General features: G+C 37.5%; 1 protein-coding gene across 1 annotated transcript in view; it reads right to left on the bottom strand.

The window, feature by feature from the left end:
* Positions 1-17,304, bottom strand: part of LOC129143547 (T-box transcription factor TBX1-like) — a 130,363-nt gene that overhangs the window by 79,036 nt on the left and 34,023 nt on the right. The window contains exon 2 of the mRNA XM_054681199.1: positions 10,378-10,432. Within this exon, the coding sequence (XP_054537174.1) occupies positions 10,378-10,432 (55 nt within the window). The remainder of the gene's footprint in view (positions 1-10,377; positions 10,433-17,304) is intronic.

Raw genomic sequence — 17,304 nt, 5'->3', positions numbered from 1 at the left:
ATTTGGGCAGGAGTACCCCGATTTTCCAGGTACAGTCTATCATGGCTTCCCTTGGCTAGGAAAGGGAAATCCCCCCACCCCTTGTGTTTCCAGGGTGAGGCAATGTCCTGCCCTGTTTCGGCTCACCCTCTATGGGCTGCATCCACTGTCCAACCCGTCCCAGTGAGATGAACCAGGTACTTCAGTTGGAAATGCAGAAATCACCCATCTTCTGCATCAATCACACTGGGAGCTGCAGACCGGGGCTGTTCCTATTTGGCCATCTTGGAACAGACTCCCCGTCTTTAGGTTTTTCTATATATAAGATCATGTCATCTGCAAACAGGGACAATTTGACTTCCTCCTTTACAATTTTGATGCCCTTTTTTTCTTTCTCTTGCTAACTGTGCTGGCTAGGGTTTCCAGTTCTATGTTATGTTCTATCAGTTTTTATAGGAAAAGATTTAGCTTTCCTCTATTCAGTAAGATGTTAGCTGTGGATTTTCCATATACGGCCTTTAGTAGGTTGAGCTGCTTTCCTTCTTGTGGGAAAGAGAGTTTCTGGTTGGTCTCCTCTGTGTGCGACACCCGTGGAAAGCCATGGGTGGACTCTGAGGAGAAGTCTCCTTATTGCCTTCATGTCTTTATGCCCCAAGAGCATAACCACTCAGCGGCATTCCATAGGTTGCTCAGGGAGATAACGCTTCCTTGAAGCAGTGGAGTATAATCAAACATCTTGGCTCCTCCTTAAACCTGCTCCCACCCGTTTCAGTCCAGATAAGTTAAAGATCTTAAGTAGTTTATACACATGCCTTTGCTCAAGGAAATTCACAGAAACCACCACTGCTATACATTTTATCAAATAACTCACGAGTTCTCCTTCACTGATTAATCCATTTCCTCATCCCTTCCTCCCCCTCCCATCTGCCCTAAGAACAAAGAACTTGTAAACCAATTAAACCAATTAAACCAATAAATTGGGCAGAGCCTGAGAGCTCTGGGCTGTGAGCAAACCTCCGATGCTCTGGTCCCCTGGACCCGCCTTTTAAACGCTTTTCCTGTCTCTTTCTAACTCCTTTGTCTCCACTGGACTCGAGTACCCACTGGGTGGTGTGGGACTGGTTTTGCCAACACTTCTCTACCTAATTTATTAGTTTTTATTATGAAGGGATGTTGAATGTTATCAAAAGCTTTTTCTGCATCTATTATGATGATCATATGGCTTTTGTTCTTCATTCCATTAATGTGATGTATGATGTGTATTGATTTGCATATGTTGACTCATGCTTGCTTTCCTGGGATAAATCCCACTTGATCATGGTGTATGATTAATTTGATGTGTTGTTGTATTTAGTTTGCTAAGATTTTGTTGAGAATTTTTATTTCTATGTTCATCAGATATTGGCCTCTAGTTTTCTTTTTATGTTGGATCCTAGTCTTCTTTTGCTAACAGGGTTATGCTAGCCTCATAGAATGAGTTAGGAAAAATTCCCTCTGTTTTAAAATAGTTTGAGAAGAATTAGTGTTAATTCTTTAAATGTTTAGTAGAATCCAATGGTAAAACCATCCAGTCCTGGACTTTTTTTTGTTGGAAGACTTTTTATTATTGATTTAATCTCATTAATTGTTATTAATATTATATGTTTAGGTGTTCTATTTGTCTTGTTTCAATTTTGGTAGGTTGTATATGTCCATTAAGTTATCCATTTTCTCTTTATTTTTAAATTTACTGGTATATAGTAATCTCTAATGATCCTTCCTATTTCTATGTTATCTATTGAGATATGTCATTTTTTGTTTCTGATTTTTATTTATTTGAACCTTTTCTCTTTTTTTCTTAGTCTAGTTAATGGTTTGTCAATTTTGTTTATATTTTCAAAAACTACCCTTTTGTTTCATGAATCTTTTGTATTTTTTTACTCTCAGTTTTATTTATGTATGCTCTGATTTATATTATTTTTTCCTTCTATTAATTCTGGGGTTCATTTGTTCTTGCTTTTCTAGTTCTTCAAGGCGCATTGTTACACTGTTTATTTAAAATCTTTCTAGTTTTCTGATGTAGGCATATATTGCTATAAACTTACCTCTTAATACTGCTTTTGCTCCATAAGTTTTGGTATGTTATGCTTAAATTTTCATTGGTTTCAAAGAAGTTTTAAATGTTAGTCTTAATTTCTTTCTTTATCTATTGGTCATTAGGAGCAAGCTATTTAATTTCTATGTATTGGTATAGTTTTGAATGTTACTCTTGTTATTGGTGTCTAGTTTTATTCCATTGTGATCAGATAAGATACTTGGTATGGTCACAATTTTTAAAAATTTTGGAGACTTGTTTTGTGTTCTAATATATGATCAGTCCTGGAGAAATGACCATATGTTAATTAAGCATCAATTAACATTAATGCTTAATTAACATATGTTAATTACGCTTAATTAATTAACATATGTTAATTATGCTTGATTAACACGTGTTAATTATGCTTAATTAACATATGGTCACCCAAGCAGCTGTTGAGTGAAATGTTCTGTAAATGTCTGTTAGGTCTACTTGGTCTATAGTGCAGATTAAATTCAATGTTTCCTTGCTGATTTTCTGTCTAGATGATTTGTCTAGTGCTGACAGTGAGGTTTTTAAGTCCCTAGATATCATTGTTTTAGGGTTTCTCTCTCTTTAGATTTAATAATATTTGCTTTATATACCTGAGTGCTCTAGTATTGGGTGAATATATTTTTACAATTGTTATATTTTCTCACTGAATTAATTCCTTTATTATCATATAATGTCCTTCTTTGTCTCTTCTTATAGCTTTTAAAATGAAATCTCTTTGTCTGATACAAGTATAGGTTTTCCTGCTCATTTTTGGTGTTTGTCAGCATGGAATATCTTTTTCTATCTCTTCACTTTCATCCTATTTGTGTCTTTAACAACAAGATGAGCTTCTTGTAGGGAGTATGGAGATAGGTCTTGTTTTTGTAACCATTCAGTCAGTCTATGTTGTTTAAATGAGGAATTTAATCCATTTGTATTCAAGATTATTTTTGATAGGTGAGGTCTTATTCCTATCATGTTTATTGTTTGTTTCGGGGTTATTTTGTATATTCTTTGTTGCTTATATCCTTTCTTCTTCTTCTTATTTTTTTAGATTTGGGTGGTTTTCTGTAGTGATAAAGTTTGATTTATCTTTCTCCTTTGTGTATCAGCTGTACCAGTATTATAGTTTTGCATGTTTTCATAATAGTGGTTATCATCTTTTTATTTCCAAACATAAGACTCCTTTGTAATGCTGGTCTAGTGGTGATAAGTTTTCTTAGTTTTTGTTTGTCTATGAAAGATTTTATTTATCCTTCATTTCTGAGGGATAATTTGGCTGGGTATATTATTATTGGCTGGCAGGTTTTTTTTTCTTTCAGCATCTTGACTACATCATTTTATTGTCTCTTGGCCTATAAGCTGTCTGCTGAGAAATGCGCTTATTTTTTTTTTTTTTTTTTTGAGATGGAGTCTGGCTCTGTCACCCAGGCTGGAGTGCAGTGGCATGATCTTGGCTCACTGCAACCTCTGCCTCCTGGGTTCAAGCAATTCTCCTGCCTCAGCCTCCCAAGTAGGTGGGATTACAAGCGTCTGCCACCACACCCGGCTAACTTTTGTGTTTTTAGTAGAGGTGGGGTTTCACCATGTTGACCAGGCTGGTCTCGAACTCCTGACCTCGTGATCCACCCACCTTGGCCTCCGAAAGTGCTGGGATTACAGGCATGAGCCACTGCACCCGGCAATACACTGTTATTCTAATGAGGATTCCCTTATATGCGACTTTACACTTTTCTCTTGCTGCTTTTAAAATTCTATGTTCTTGACTTTTGACAATTCGACTATGATGTCCCTTGAAGAGGACCTGTTTAAGTTGAATCTATTTGGGGTTCTTTGAGCTTCCTGAACCTGGATATCCTTCTCTCTCCATAGACTTGAGAAATTTTTTGCTATTATTTCATTAAATATATTTTTCTTACCTTTCCTTGTCTCTTCTCCTTTCTATAATGCTCATAATGTAAATATTTGCTTAATCGTGTCTTGTAAATCCAGCATGCTTTCTTTATTCTGTTTTCTTTTTTCTTTTTTTTGTCTGCCTGTATTATTTCAAAATATTTATCTTCTAGTTCATAAATTCTTTCTTCTGGTTGGTCTAATGTGTTGTTAAAGTTCTCAATTGTATTTTTTGTTTAACTCATTAAATTCTTCAGTTCTAGGATTTGTTTGTTTTTTTATAATGATATCTATTTATCACATCTGTTTGTTGAAATTCTCATTCAAATGATGAATTGTTTCCTAATTTTATTGAATTGTCTATCTGCATTGGCTTGTATCTCACTGAGTTTCTTTAAGATTATTATTTTGAATTATTACTCTAGCACTTCCTATATTTCCTTTTGATTGGGGTATATTACTGCAGAATTATTTTCCTTTGGAAGTGACGTGTTTCCTTGCTTTTTCATGGTTGTGTCCTTACATTGATTTCTATGCATCTGGTAGAAAATTCACCTCTTCCAAATTTATGGAGTAGGCTTCCTAGGGAAAGACTTATTCATATGAATAGGTCTTGGTGGTATCAGTGTGTTGTGTGTTTTGATCTTTGTTCTAGTATAGTCTCTGTGTAGTTTCTTCAGTTGTAATCCATGCCAGCGGCATTTGCGAGTTTCTTAGCGGCTTAGGCTGAGAATGTTTGTGGCTTGGTTGTGTGCTTTGCCATGGGTGGGCCTACTGGGCTGTTTCTTATGTTGAGGGTATCTGTATGCACATATGGGTTGGCCAATGTGAGGTTTGACTGTCCAGGGTTGGGGGTCACAGGGCTGTTACTCTGGCCACAAACTAACGCACACAGTTGTTTGGCTAGCCTGGGGTTTGGCCTCTCAGGAGCAGCTTGTGGGGTGGTTTCTCAGGCCTGGAAGGTATGTACACTACTGCTCTGCCACCTGGAAATGTGTTTTCCAGGGTTGACCCATAGGGCTGTTTCTCAGGCCTGGGACATGGGCTAAATGCTGCTTGGCTGTACTAGGGGGGGTGTGCTAGCCAGTGATAGTCCATGGGGTTATTTCTTAGGCCTGGTATGTGGGTGCAGGGCTGGCTGTGTGTGTGCCTGCTGCAGCTGATCCACGACACTATTTCTCAAGCTTTAAAGCTGCATAGCTGCTCAGCTGGGGGATGTCTGTGGGAGGTGGTCCATGGTGCTGTTGCACAGACCTGGGATGCAGACACAGGGATGCTTGGTTGGCCCCGGGCATGCTTACCAGAAGCAGCCCACAGGGCTCTTTCTCAGGGGCACATAGCTGCTTGACGAGCCTGGGGCCGTCTTCTCTGGATGGACCATGGGCTAGTGCTTAGGTTTGAGATGAAGGTGTAAGGCTGCTTGGCTGGCTCAGGGGTGCACTCAACAGGGGTGGTCCATGGAATTGTTTCTCAGGTCTCTTGGCTGCTTGGCTGATCTGGGAGCATTCCTACCAATGATGGCTTACAAGACTATTTCTCAGGCCCTTATTAGGGTTACAGGGCCACTGGGTAGGCCAAGGACATGTCTGGGGGTATCAGGGATGCTAGGGGGCTCTTAGGTTCTGAGCACAGGTATGTAGCTACTTTGCTGGCCCAGGGGCATATTAGCTGCTTGAAGACTCAGGGGCCTCTCCGACTTCGGGGGAAGGCATGCAGTGGTTTGGCAGGCTTTAGGATAAGTTTGTCCTAGGCAGGACTGCTAGACTGTTCCTTTGACTGGAAGTGAGGGAGGCAGGGGTTGGTTATCCTGCTGTGCTGGACCAGAGTCACAGCCAATCCTAGGCCCAGGCTTCACACAGCTAGGATTTTGGCATTCTGTCACATTTGTGGGCTTGGTTTAATGAAGATGGAGCCCCAATGCAGGATAGCAGTAGCTACTGTGCCCCAGAAGAGGGCACACACTGGTCTTAAAGATGGCACCGTGCTACGGCAGGTTGGCTCACCATGGCTGGGTGAGAGGAGTACACACCTTGTGCTTCTAATCTGGGCAATATAACTATGCGAATTCCCAGTATATTTCAAAACTTGGCTCAGGGCTTGTGAGAACTTAAGATTTTCCTGTTGTAAGGATTGTAGGTGTTTACGGTGGCAATGGGGGCTGGTGGGGATCTTCTGCATACCTTCTCCCTGAAACAGAATGTCCCTCCTGACTCTAGGCAAATCTGATCTGGGTGAGAGAGATGGGGCTGCAGAGGCTAGGTGTCTCCACACTGCCCTCCTGGGCTTCCAGTCACCACAAATGTCTCTACTCTCCTACTGCATTCTAATGATCTCCCTTCAACACTCCAGTCAAATCAGCTATGGATTCTTTGCTTTGGTTCATTCTTGTAGGGGGGATGAACGCCAAGTGTCTGTAGCTAGCCATCTTGCCGATGTCACTCCCCCAGTTTCTATCACAGGTTTTTTTTTTTTGGCCAGAACTTCTGAAAGCTATGCTGTAAGGCAACATTGTGGGGTGGATGGTTTTTTAAGCTTTTTCAGGTGAGCTTTTGTTTGTTTTTACTGAAATATCACACAAATGTCTAGTAAAAAACAAGTTTCAGTTATAACTATTTTATTTAAAGAGGGAGCAGTGACCTAAGACCGAATTCCTTGGCCTTCTTCTCTCTTACCCTTTGGCACATTTGAGAATACATAGGCCTTTACCAAATGCAACTGAAAGCTCCAAAATTGACATTTGCCAGAGAAACCTGGAATTGAATCTTGCTTTCATTGCTTTCTAGCTAAGTAACATTGGAAAAGTTGTTAGCCCATCTAAGATCTGTTTTCTTTATCAGTGAAATAGTGGTACCAGTGCTTAGCTTGCAAAGTTATTGTGACATTAAATTGAGATAGCAGAGGATAGTAGATTCTCAACAAAGATTATTTCTATTTCTCTCCCTGCTTGAAGCTACATACAACATAATAAACCAAATTTTTTATAAACCTGGTTTAAATTAATTCGTTGCCATCATCCTCCATGTATTTGTAGAACATGTGAAGTTTTCTTCTGTTTTTCTTTGTTACCAAAATTAACCCTGATGTAGTTTTTTTCTCTTCTCTTATACACTCATCTGGTGAAAAAATAGATAATATTTCTCCTTTCTCCTTTATTTATGTTTGTTGAATTTTCATTAATGATAATATCTTACTTTTATAAACAAAAATAATTAATTTAAATAATACCACAGTTTTAAAGCTATACTGTTAGATATTATTTAGCTTGTTTACTAATTTAATAAATGGTGTTTAATACATCTTTAACAATTGCCTAATGTGTATTTTGATAATTTTCTTCTTTTTCTTAGTCAATTTGCATTGCAATAAAGGAACACCTGAAGCTGGGTAATTCATAAATAGGTGATGTGGCTCAAGGTTCTCTAGGATGTACAAGAAGCATGGTACCACCATCTGCTTCTGGTGAGGGCCTCAGGCTGCTTCCACTTATGGCAAAAGGTAAAGAGGAGCAAGCATTGCATGGTAAGAGGATAGAAGCAAGAGAGATAGCGGAGGAGGCATCAGGCTCTTTTTAACAATCAGTTCTCATGGGAATTCACAGAGCGAGAACTCGCTCATTACTATGAGGATGGCACCAAGACATGCATGAAGGATCCGCCCTCATGACCCAAACACCTTCTGTCAGGTCCCACCTCCAACACTGGGGATCAAATTTCAACATGAGATTTTTGAGGGGACAAACATTCAAACTCCATCATTCTTCATATATGATTTTCTTAGAAAGTTTTTATACATACATTATTTCCATAAGTTTCCAAAGTTACACATTGTTATGTCATGTATACATATGTTTTTGATGTAAAAAAAGGATCAGTGAAAATAGCAAATTATAGCTTAAATTACTTTTCTGTATGCAAAACCAGCCTTTGAGTAATAGGTTGCTATTTGCAAAGGCTGTTGCTTTGTTTTTTTCTCTATACCTTTGACTAAAATGTTGTAAGATGCTTTTTCTTCTTTCATCTTTCCTTCTTTTATCTTGGCCTATTCTTGGAACTTTTGTCATAGTCCTTGACTATTGCAGGTTATTTAATATTGAACTTAATTGTATCTTTGCAGTATTTGTTTGACTCCATATTTATACTCTGCTTTTCTGTAGACTCACCTCCCTAATGTTACTGCTTAAGTGCTAACAAATTTGGAAAATGGATTTGATATAGGAAGTGAACAGTTCCTAGACTGGCCTTAAAAGAAATCAGACCTATTTATTCATAGACTTACCACAGAGTGATTTTCATGGGACTAACTCTTGAAAATTCTAGTTTTTAAAAAACAGAAACAGAGTGAAATAATTCACTGTAAAGAAATTTAAAGTTACTTATATTTCTTCATTAATAGATTATTTGAATCTGAATTCATTGTTTACAAAAGCACAATCTTTGATGTGGGGGGCACATATATAAGGAAGATCTGGAGTGACTTTGTTGGCCATGATTACAATGTAAAAAAAAAAAAATGCCTCTTATTTGTAATGCGTAAGCAGGAGGAATTTAACAGAAAGTCCACCTTCTAAGATGACCAAGGAAAATAGGATGAGAAGAAAAGGGAAAACTTAGCTTAGAATGAAATTATGTGATTGGAAAGATCTAAAACAAGTAATATTAGCAACCAAAATCAAGTTTACATTCCCAACCTATTAGCTAAATCTAGAAAAGAACTTGACATTCTAATATAAGCAGCTGCTTGAAGAGTTTAGACAACTTTCTTTGCATAGATATTTAGATAAAAGCAAATTAATGCATATGTTTTACAGAAAATTATTTTATCTGTGACACAGAATTTAATGGAAGACAAGTATTCTCTAGAAAAATAGACTCAAGGGAAAACAGCTGGAATTCTTACAGCTTATAAATGAAGTGCCTGAAGGTAGCCTTAATACAGTTTGCTAAATGCTTCCAAAGAATTGCCAACAGGTCTCCACATCTTTGAATTAAAACATACCAGGTTTCTTAAGGAAACTCAAAGTAGATCCAAGCTGGCACAGCATTTCCGGGCCCTGTGATCCAATGAATTAAACTTTAGTCATCACTTCCTAAACAAAGCAGAGCGGAGTTTCTTATGTAGGCAAAATTTCCTTACCTCCATTTCAACCGCTGTTTTTGAAAGGCCTTGTGATGAGGCCCAAGGGAGTTTTGATCTGAGAATCACAGGAAATGTTTTTTCCACTTTCCAATAAAATTCCAAGTTTTTGTAACATGACCATTCAGTCTTTCTATAATTACTTTGCTTTGATAACTTATGTTGTATAATGAGGTAAATAATTCAGTGTAGAATGAAAAAGATTGGCCGGGCGCAGTGGCTCACGCCTGTAATCCCAGCACTTTGGGAGGCTGAGGCGGGTGGATCACGAGGTCAGGAGGTTGAGACTATCCTGGCTAACACGGTGAAACCCCATTTCTACTAAAAATACAAAAAAAAAATTAGCCGGGCGTGGTAGCGGGCACCTGTAGTCCCAGCTACTAGGGAGGCTGAGGCAGGAGAATGGCCTGAACCCGGGAGGCGGAGCTTGCAGTGAGCCAAGACAGCGCCACTGCAGTCCAGCCTGGGCGAAAGAGTGAGACTCCGTCTCAAAAAAAAAAAAAGAAAAAGAATGAAAAAGATTATGTGTGTGTGTGCGTATGTGTGTGTGCATGTAAAATTAATTGCAGAGAACCGATACTAGTAATTATAATCCTTTTTCAATCCCTCAGAAGTATAGTAGAGATAAGTCACTTAGATGTGCATTTTGGTGCTGCTTAATTAAGGAGCATGTTGTTTACAAAATTATCCTGAAAGAAGAAAAGTATTACGGTTGACTCCTTCCACCTGGCTAAAACACAGATTATTATTTTACTGTCAGATTAGAAACATGTGAAAAAGTCTCTTTCTGTAATTTTAAAGTGTACTGTGTTATTGTTATTCACAGACAAAATTTTCTTTGTTTTCCATCTATGTACACTAATATTTAGTATTTAAACACATAATATTTAAATATTTGAAAAAAACCTCTGGGAATAGGAGACCAATCTGCCAAAAAAAAAAAAAAAATCCCCTTTCAACTTATGGCTTTTACTAGTACCTTAGTATTAGAAATTTCAACCACTTTATGAGTTTTTAACAGTCTATATATGAGATAATTTATTGAATAAGTTGTAGGGTTTCTTTAGATGAGAAAAAATTGCCAATTTTAAGTATGAAACTATAGAATGTCATAAATGCTAGAAGGAAAACAGTCTTGTATAAATTTTTAACCCCACATCCCTGTAAGTAACATATTTTGAGCAGGTACAATTATATACACTTGACTTATTTATGTACTACATTATAAAACACACACTTAAAATAACATAAGAGTATAAAAATGAAACAGCATTTTCTCATACCTGAAGGAGTATACAGTCATTCCTTGGTGTTTGTGAGGGACTGGTTCTGGAACCCCTGCAGATACCAAAATCCATGAATGCTCAAGTCCCTTATATAAAATGGCATAGCATTTTCAAATAACCCAGGCATACCCTGTACACTTTAGATCATCTCTAGATTACTTTAAATAACTAATACAATGTAAATGCTACACAAATAGTTTTAATATTGTATTTTAAAATTTATATTACTTTTTATTGTATTTTTTTCCAAATATTTTTTATCTGAGGTTGGTTGAATTCATGCATAAGAAACCCATGTATACAGAGGGCCAACCATATACTATCGCTACAAATTTGAATATGAAGAAAAATTTCATGTAGCTATTTCTTTCACTCTGTATTTTTTTCAAGGCTCCAGAGAACCTCTTTAAGCCGGGGGCACATGCAGCACAGTTTTGTGGCCTCTTTACCAGAGGACACATGACAGGGGAGAGAGAGGTACTTCCGCATCCCACAGGGTGGCCCTCAACACTCAGTGTGCATCAGAATCACCTGTATGTTTTAAAAAATACTGATGCCCAGGCTCTAACCTCAGGATTTGGTTTCCAAAAGTCTGGTAAGAACAGGGTCTAGGCATTTATATTTTTAAAAATCCTCCCAGGAGAAGTTAGTGTACAGCAGGTGTTGAGAATCACTGCTTTAGACACTTGTTGGAGGGCCAAAGAAAATTTCCAGCAGAATGTGGCTATGGTGTTCAGCCATAGTGCCTGGTGGGGCAACACAGTAGCTGCAAGGACACAGTGGAAGTAGTGATCTGTCCAGATGGAGATGACTGCATTGCCCAAGGAAGGTGGTCACTGGAATCAGAAGAAGCAACTGCCATGCCCTACAAGATAGTGGTGCTCAGCAGAAGAAGATGTGTCACTAAGATTGAAGGCTGGACTGCTTTAAGAGCTCTGGCAAGTCATCAGGAGAATGTTGCAGGGGCTGAGATCTTGACAGAGCAGGTGGGAACAAAGACTATTGCAACTTAAATTAATGTCATGCCAATGTCATTAAGGCTTCCACAGTTTGAAGATGCTTAGGGAAACTCAGGTTACAGCATTCGTATTGTAACAATAACCACCTTTTACAGAGAGAGCATCACAATTTACAAAGATCTTTTGTATATATTATGTTACTTGATCCACCCTTTATCCCTGGGAGGAAGTAGGATAAACTCTATTAGTTCCATTTTATGAAGGAAAATAATAAAGTTCAGAAATGTTAAGTATTTGCCTGAGGTCATACAATACCAAAGGGCAGAATCAGAATGCCAACCTAGATCTCTCAGCTCTTAACCTTTCTCTTTCTCACCAAATCTTGAGATGGTAGGGTGTTTGGTGATGCATAGAAGAGGATGTCTATGAATTTATGTGGTTATTGGCTTGTTTAGAAATGGGGTAAATCTCTCTCAGGCATGCTTTTAGAATGGTGCAAAAGTAATTGATTATTCAACAACTAAGAGGTTAATACCTGACACAGCAAAGACATTCCTGGCCCTGGTTCAGTGCCGAGGACCAGACTAAGTGCCTGGGCTATAAAATATGTGGTTGTGAAATGATAGAAAGATTACCTTTCCCCATGGCCATTCATTTTCAAATTCAGGTGTTTTGGAAATTAATTGTATTGATAATAATGGGCCATAGAGAATGGATAAGCAAAACATTGATCTATCCATTCAAAGATTCATTTCATCTGTGATCAAGCTATTTCGATTCTGCCTCCTTAATATCTCTCCTTTGTGTCTCCTCCTGCTCCCAACCACTGCTGCCTTTATTTAGATTTTCACCATCTTTTTCATAGCCTCTTGTTATGTGGTCACTGATTCTTATCTAACCCCTTCCAGTTTGTTCTCACACTGCTCCCAGACTTGTGGCTCTAAATTTCAAATCTGATCATGTCCCTACTCTTTTAGATTTTACCCTTTTAGAATTTTTCAAAGGTTGCCTTTTATTGGTAAGGTTTTACTTAAACACCTGCGCTGGAACACAAGATCATCTCTACTTTGGTTTATGCTTTTCTCTTCAGCTTCATATCTAACTGAACCCAGTTCTTACTGTATCTTACATTCATGTCACAATGAAATATCCAGAGTTCTCCAAATGTACCATACAACTGTGCCATGACTCTTCTTTGCAGACTCACATCACCTTTACTTCCTGATGAATAAGAGTACATTCTCCAGACTTAATTCAAGCCCCACCTTCTCCATTGATTAACATCCTGATTTCCCATGGCCTCACCCAGTTGGCAATGACTCCTTCCTTTATGAACTCATCATACTCCATGAATACTTCCATCACAGCACCTATAAAGCTTCATTCCACCTACTTGTTTATGTAGCCTTCTCTTCCATTTAAACTGTTTATACTCTTTGGGGGTATGAATCATGTCTTAGTCTTATCACAAGCACCCAAAATACTGTATGATGTATGAGGTATTTAATAGTGCTTATCAAATAAATGCCTTAATTCATTAACTCCCATATATGAATTAGGGGCTTTTCCTTAGATATAACCTAGAGCTTCTGAATTTTAAAAAAGTTAGGTAAAAGGTCTCACAAAGACTTTTTTAGTTTCTCTTTCAAACCTGGGAAATAATAGATAATGATATATCTATGAATGTCAGTTGGCAGACATTGCTAAGTGTTTTTCAAAGCAGTGGGAGTCCCGAACCCAGTCATATATGCCAACCACAAAACTATAAATAAGTATCTGTGTACTGCAATTAATAGCTTATTTGGAGCTGGATAATTTCTTCAAGCATGGAGTATTTTAAATCAGGAATGAACTAGCACTGAGCGAGTTTTGGCAAGTTTCTCTTACACATGGGGAGAGATTTTAAACATCACTTAGGTGCTTAAACAGAAACACATTAATATCAGCCATTATTTTTGGTTACAAGCTGGTGTCATAACTGGCCTAATCCTTTTTCTTTCTTCCTTTTCTTAAAATAATCTGATCTATAAGAACAATTGGCAGATGTTATTTGAAAATGGGCTCCACACACCAAAATTCTGTGGAAGTTCCTCTACACAGGTAGAGGAAAAAAAGAAAAAAAAATTTCCTACTTCTTAAATCAGATAGAAAATTCCCATTCTGGGATTAAGAAGAAAAAAGCAAATCTCAATTTATAAGTGCTTTGCCAAACATATAAATCACAAGCGTTTATGGTTTATTTTTGAATATTCTTAATTGCTAAGATGTAAACTCAACATTTCAAAAGTCTCTACATTATTTATCCAGTCTTATAACCTTGAAAAAAACAAACTGTCCTAAAGCATGAACTATTTTTAAGTGAGCTAATATCTGTGGAATCCTTTCCCTAATGGATTTCAGGGTTAAGGGCGTGTCTGATCCACTGTGCAAGAAAGCAAGATGTGCTCATTTCCTTCCACTGTATGCATGAAAATGATGACGACTTATCCTCAAAGTGAAAACTAGGAACTATGTGTCAAGTGATGTATAAGACTATGTAAAATATACATGTATGCAAGAAATATGTACATCTAAACACTCCAAATGTTTGACTGTAGAATATGACTTTTAATGTCAGAATGAGAAGAAGGAAGCATTGAACAAGAATAAAGAAAAATCTTATATTTACTTTTTAAATTAAAAAGCATAACCACATCTTCTATAAATTCTAACAAAATCCTGCACACAATTTCGAGAAACAGAGTACCATATCTCTTATGGTACTGTGTTACTTGGATGAACTTAGCAGTTGGTGGGGATAAAGAAGTATGAGACTAGAGAACCAAATTTTTATTATTTGTCAACAGACAAATGGGTAGATGCTAGGAGTAAGTAGAGGAGTAAGTAAATTCAGAGGGAATTTTTTTTTGAAGAAACCGGGGCAAGGTGAGGGTGGCTTTAGTTTATGAGATTACCCATGCTCGCTATTATGACTGTGCTTCCTGTACTAATTTCCGTATCTGTTCAAGCTGAATCCACATGCCTGTTGATTGGTACTTTGCTTGGTTTCAGGGACCTCTCTCAAATGTAGCCTAGAGCTTCTGAATAAAAAATATCAAGTTAAGATATTTGATGAAAGTTTTTTTCTACTTGTTTGCCTTGATTTATATAGTGCATCTTACAAAGCCATTGAAATTAAATCACATATCCATAATCTGTTAAGAAAAGGTAAGTAGAAGAAATAAGGTTATATGAAATTGGGACTATTTTGAAAATTCCAGGAAGTATGCTGGCATATATTTCTCAATTGTTTTCTCAACCTTTTGAAAATTATTGTCCAGGCTGTAGATCATGTTGTCAGTGGCTTCTCCCTATCTAATAAAATATGAAGACCCTCTCCACCTTTTGGAGGAAAATGCTGGTATCTTGGAGTTTGATACTACCATGTAGAAACCAATATACTAACTTGTAAGAGACAAAAGTTTATTTACTCCACGTATTGTTGAAATTTTATCATAAAAACTGATATTCTTTGGGAAAATGATTATAAAAGCCACAAATTATAATATCTATTCGGTTGTAATTTAAAAATACCTGAATTTTCAGCCATTTGCAGTGGCTCATGCCTGTAACCCCAGCACTTTGGGAGGCCAAGGCAGGCAGACCACTTGAGGTCAGGAGTTCAAGACCAGCCTGTCCAAAATGGTGAACCCCACCTCCCACCCCATCTCTACTAAAAATACAAAATTAGCCAGGTGTGGTGGTGTGTGCCTGTAATTTCAGCTACTTGGGGGGCTGAGGCACAAGAATTGCTTGAAACCAGGAGGCAGAGGTTGCAGTGAGCTGAGATCGTGCCACTGCACGTCAGCTTGGGTGACACAGCGAGACTCTGTCTCAAACAAACAAACAACAACAACAACAACAATTTTCAAGGAAAGAATAAGTTTTCTACTATCGATTCCATTAACTCTGACTACACAACTCAGATTGTGTTTTTGAGGTAGCACAGTAAGCTGGGCATTAGTCCTGCATGCTCCTAGGTAAACTCTCTGAGCTTTAATTTTCTCATTTGTACGATAGGAATCATTCTACACACCCAGTTTCTCTCAGGGCATTTGAGGGGAAACCCCTGGAGCAATGGACAAAAAAAAAACCCCTTTGATACCTGTAGATACTGGTGTTCCAATCTCTACAGATTGGTGTTCCAATACCTCTGCCCAGGGTATGCTTATGCCCCAGCACCTAATCATAAAATGGTGTCTTTGCCCTCTTGCCTCCTGGCTCACAGCTTCTTACACACTTGAGTCAGAAGCGGTTTTTGTCTTCCTCCTTTCATGAGAGCAGGAGCCTCATTCCAGTTTCCAGCTTTGAGAAATGAGTATTTCTGTTGCCTTCTTGCATGGAGCACTCTCTGCTCTTTAACTGACAAGGGCTAAGCTCCTGACTGCTATTGTCTACCTTGAGTTTTGCCCCTGCTTTTGCTTGGCATTTCTGTCCAAGAAAAATGCTGATCTTGTTTTTGAGATGGGCTATGTCTTTTTGGTCTCTCTGTTATCAACCTATATATGTGTTTAGAGTGGAGAGTATGCATCAAAGAAACATACTCGATGTTCAAGAAATCTTTAAAGAAATGCTGTCTTCTCAGTTCTTGGGGCAATATTGTGTTGAGTCAACTTATCCAGACAACTTGGCTGGAAGGCTTTATTGGTGCAAGTATTTCATAAACTGCAAAGTTCTATACAAACATAAAACATTATGTTGATGTGTATAAGAAAGAAAACCTAAGGTTTATCTTTTTCTGAACTTCACCAGCCATTCCTGAGAATATCTGATATTCAGTGTTATCACTTCAATAGCAGCACAGATCAGTCACAGAGTGTGGCCCACAAACTGCTGATCCATGGATTGTTACTGATCTGGGGCAAGATAAGTTCAGAAAGTGAGAGTGAGCGCCTAGAAAATTTTACAGCAATTTGACAAAGTAATTGTACATTCGTTATATCTAATGATTTGAAGAATTAGCTTATTATATTTTTATATCTTTTAAATTTCATTTTTCTTGTACTTTACAAAATACCTGTGACGAATTGAAAATTGAAACTAGGTCCTTTACCACAGATAGGCTTATACTGTTACTTATGCTTATTATATTTCACCAAATACGATTTCATCAATTTAACAAGTGCTATAATCTTTATATATTAATACAAAAGAAGAAAACAATGCTACCAATTAAGCTATCCACAAGGCCTATATATCACTTAGTTTTTAAAATCTTATATTTACTGAAAGAGCTCTTTTAGTAAAGTAAACACAATTTTGGACTTAACCTAACTTTAAAGAATTTCATATCAGTCTCATGTGGGTATAAAAGGAAAATGTTAATGCAATAAATTAATGAAGAAGACATTTCCTAAATTTCTTTACAATCTGAGTCCAATGCTTCTGACTCACTTTTCAGCTTAGAGTTGTTAATGTCTGTGTTTTCTACACAATATTGCCCCAGAGCTGAGAAGATGGCATTTCTTTAAAGATTTCTTGAACATTAGTTGCAGATTTTTCTCCCCAAATTACTGGCCTTACTAAAAAGTGTCTAGGGGCAGTTACGTGTATTTTAGGAGCAAACTATATCGTAACTTTTCATGCCTGTAAGTACTGTCCTTTCTTAGGTTCCATAGAGCACTTGATAGTTGCTTTGCAAGAAAAAATGAAATTGTGACTATCTTTTCAAAAACAAGTATCTGCTTCTTCAGTATCAAATGTATACTCAATGTTCTGTTTCCACGCTTTATTGCAAATACAATAACTTTTTTGTGTTAATGCTCAGTTATATTGTAATCTTTTAAAATATATTTTAAAAGACAATTAAACCCAACACATATATTATTAACAAGGCATTTAATTCCATAGAAGTGATGAGAATATGAAAACTGTGACTGAGCTTGAGAATGCTTAGGCAAGGTCTGGATGACTGTAATTGCAATCA

The sequence above is a fragment of the Pan troglodytes genome, chromosome 2 (genome assembly GCF_028858775.2).
Source record: "Pan troglodytes isolate AG18354 chromosome 2, NHGRI_mPanTro3-v2.0_pri, whole genome shotgun sequence".
In the NCBI taxonomy this organism is placed as follows: Eukaryota; Metazoa; Chordata; class Mammalia; order Primates; family Hominidae; genus Pan; species Pan troglodytes.
The sequence above is the reverse complement of the archived record's forward strand: the minus strand, read 5'-3'. Positions and strand labels throughout refer to the sequence as shown.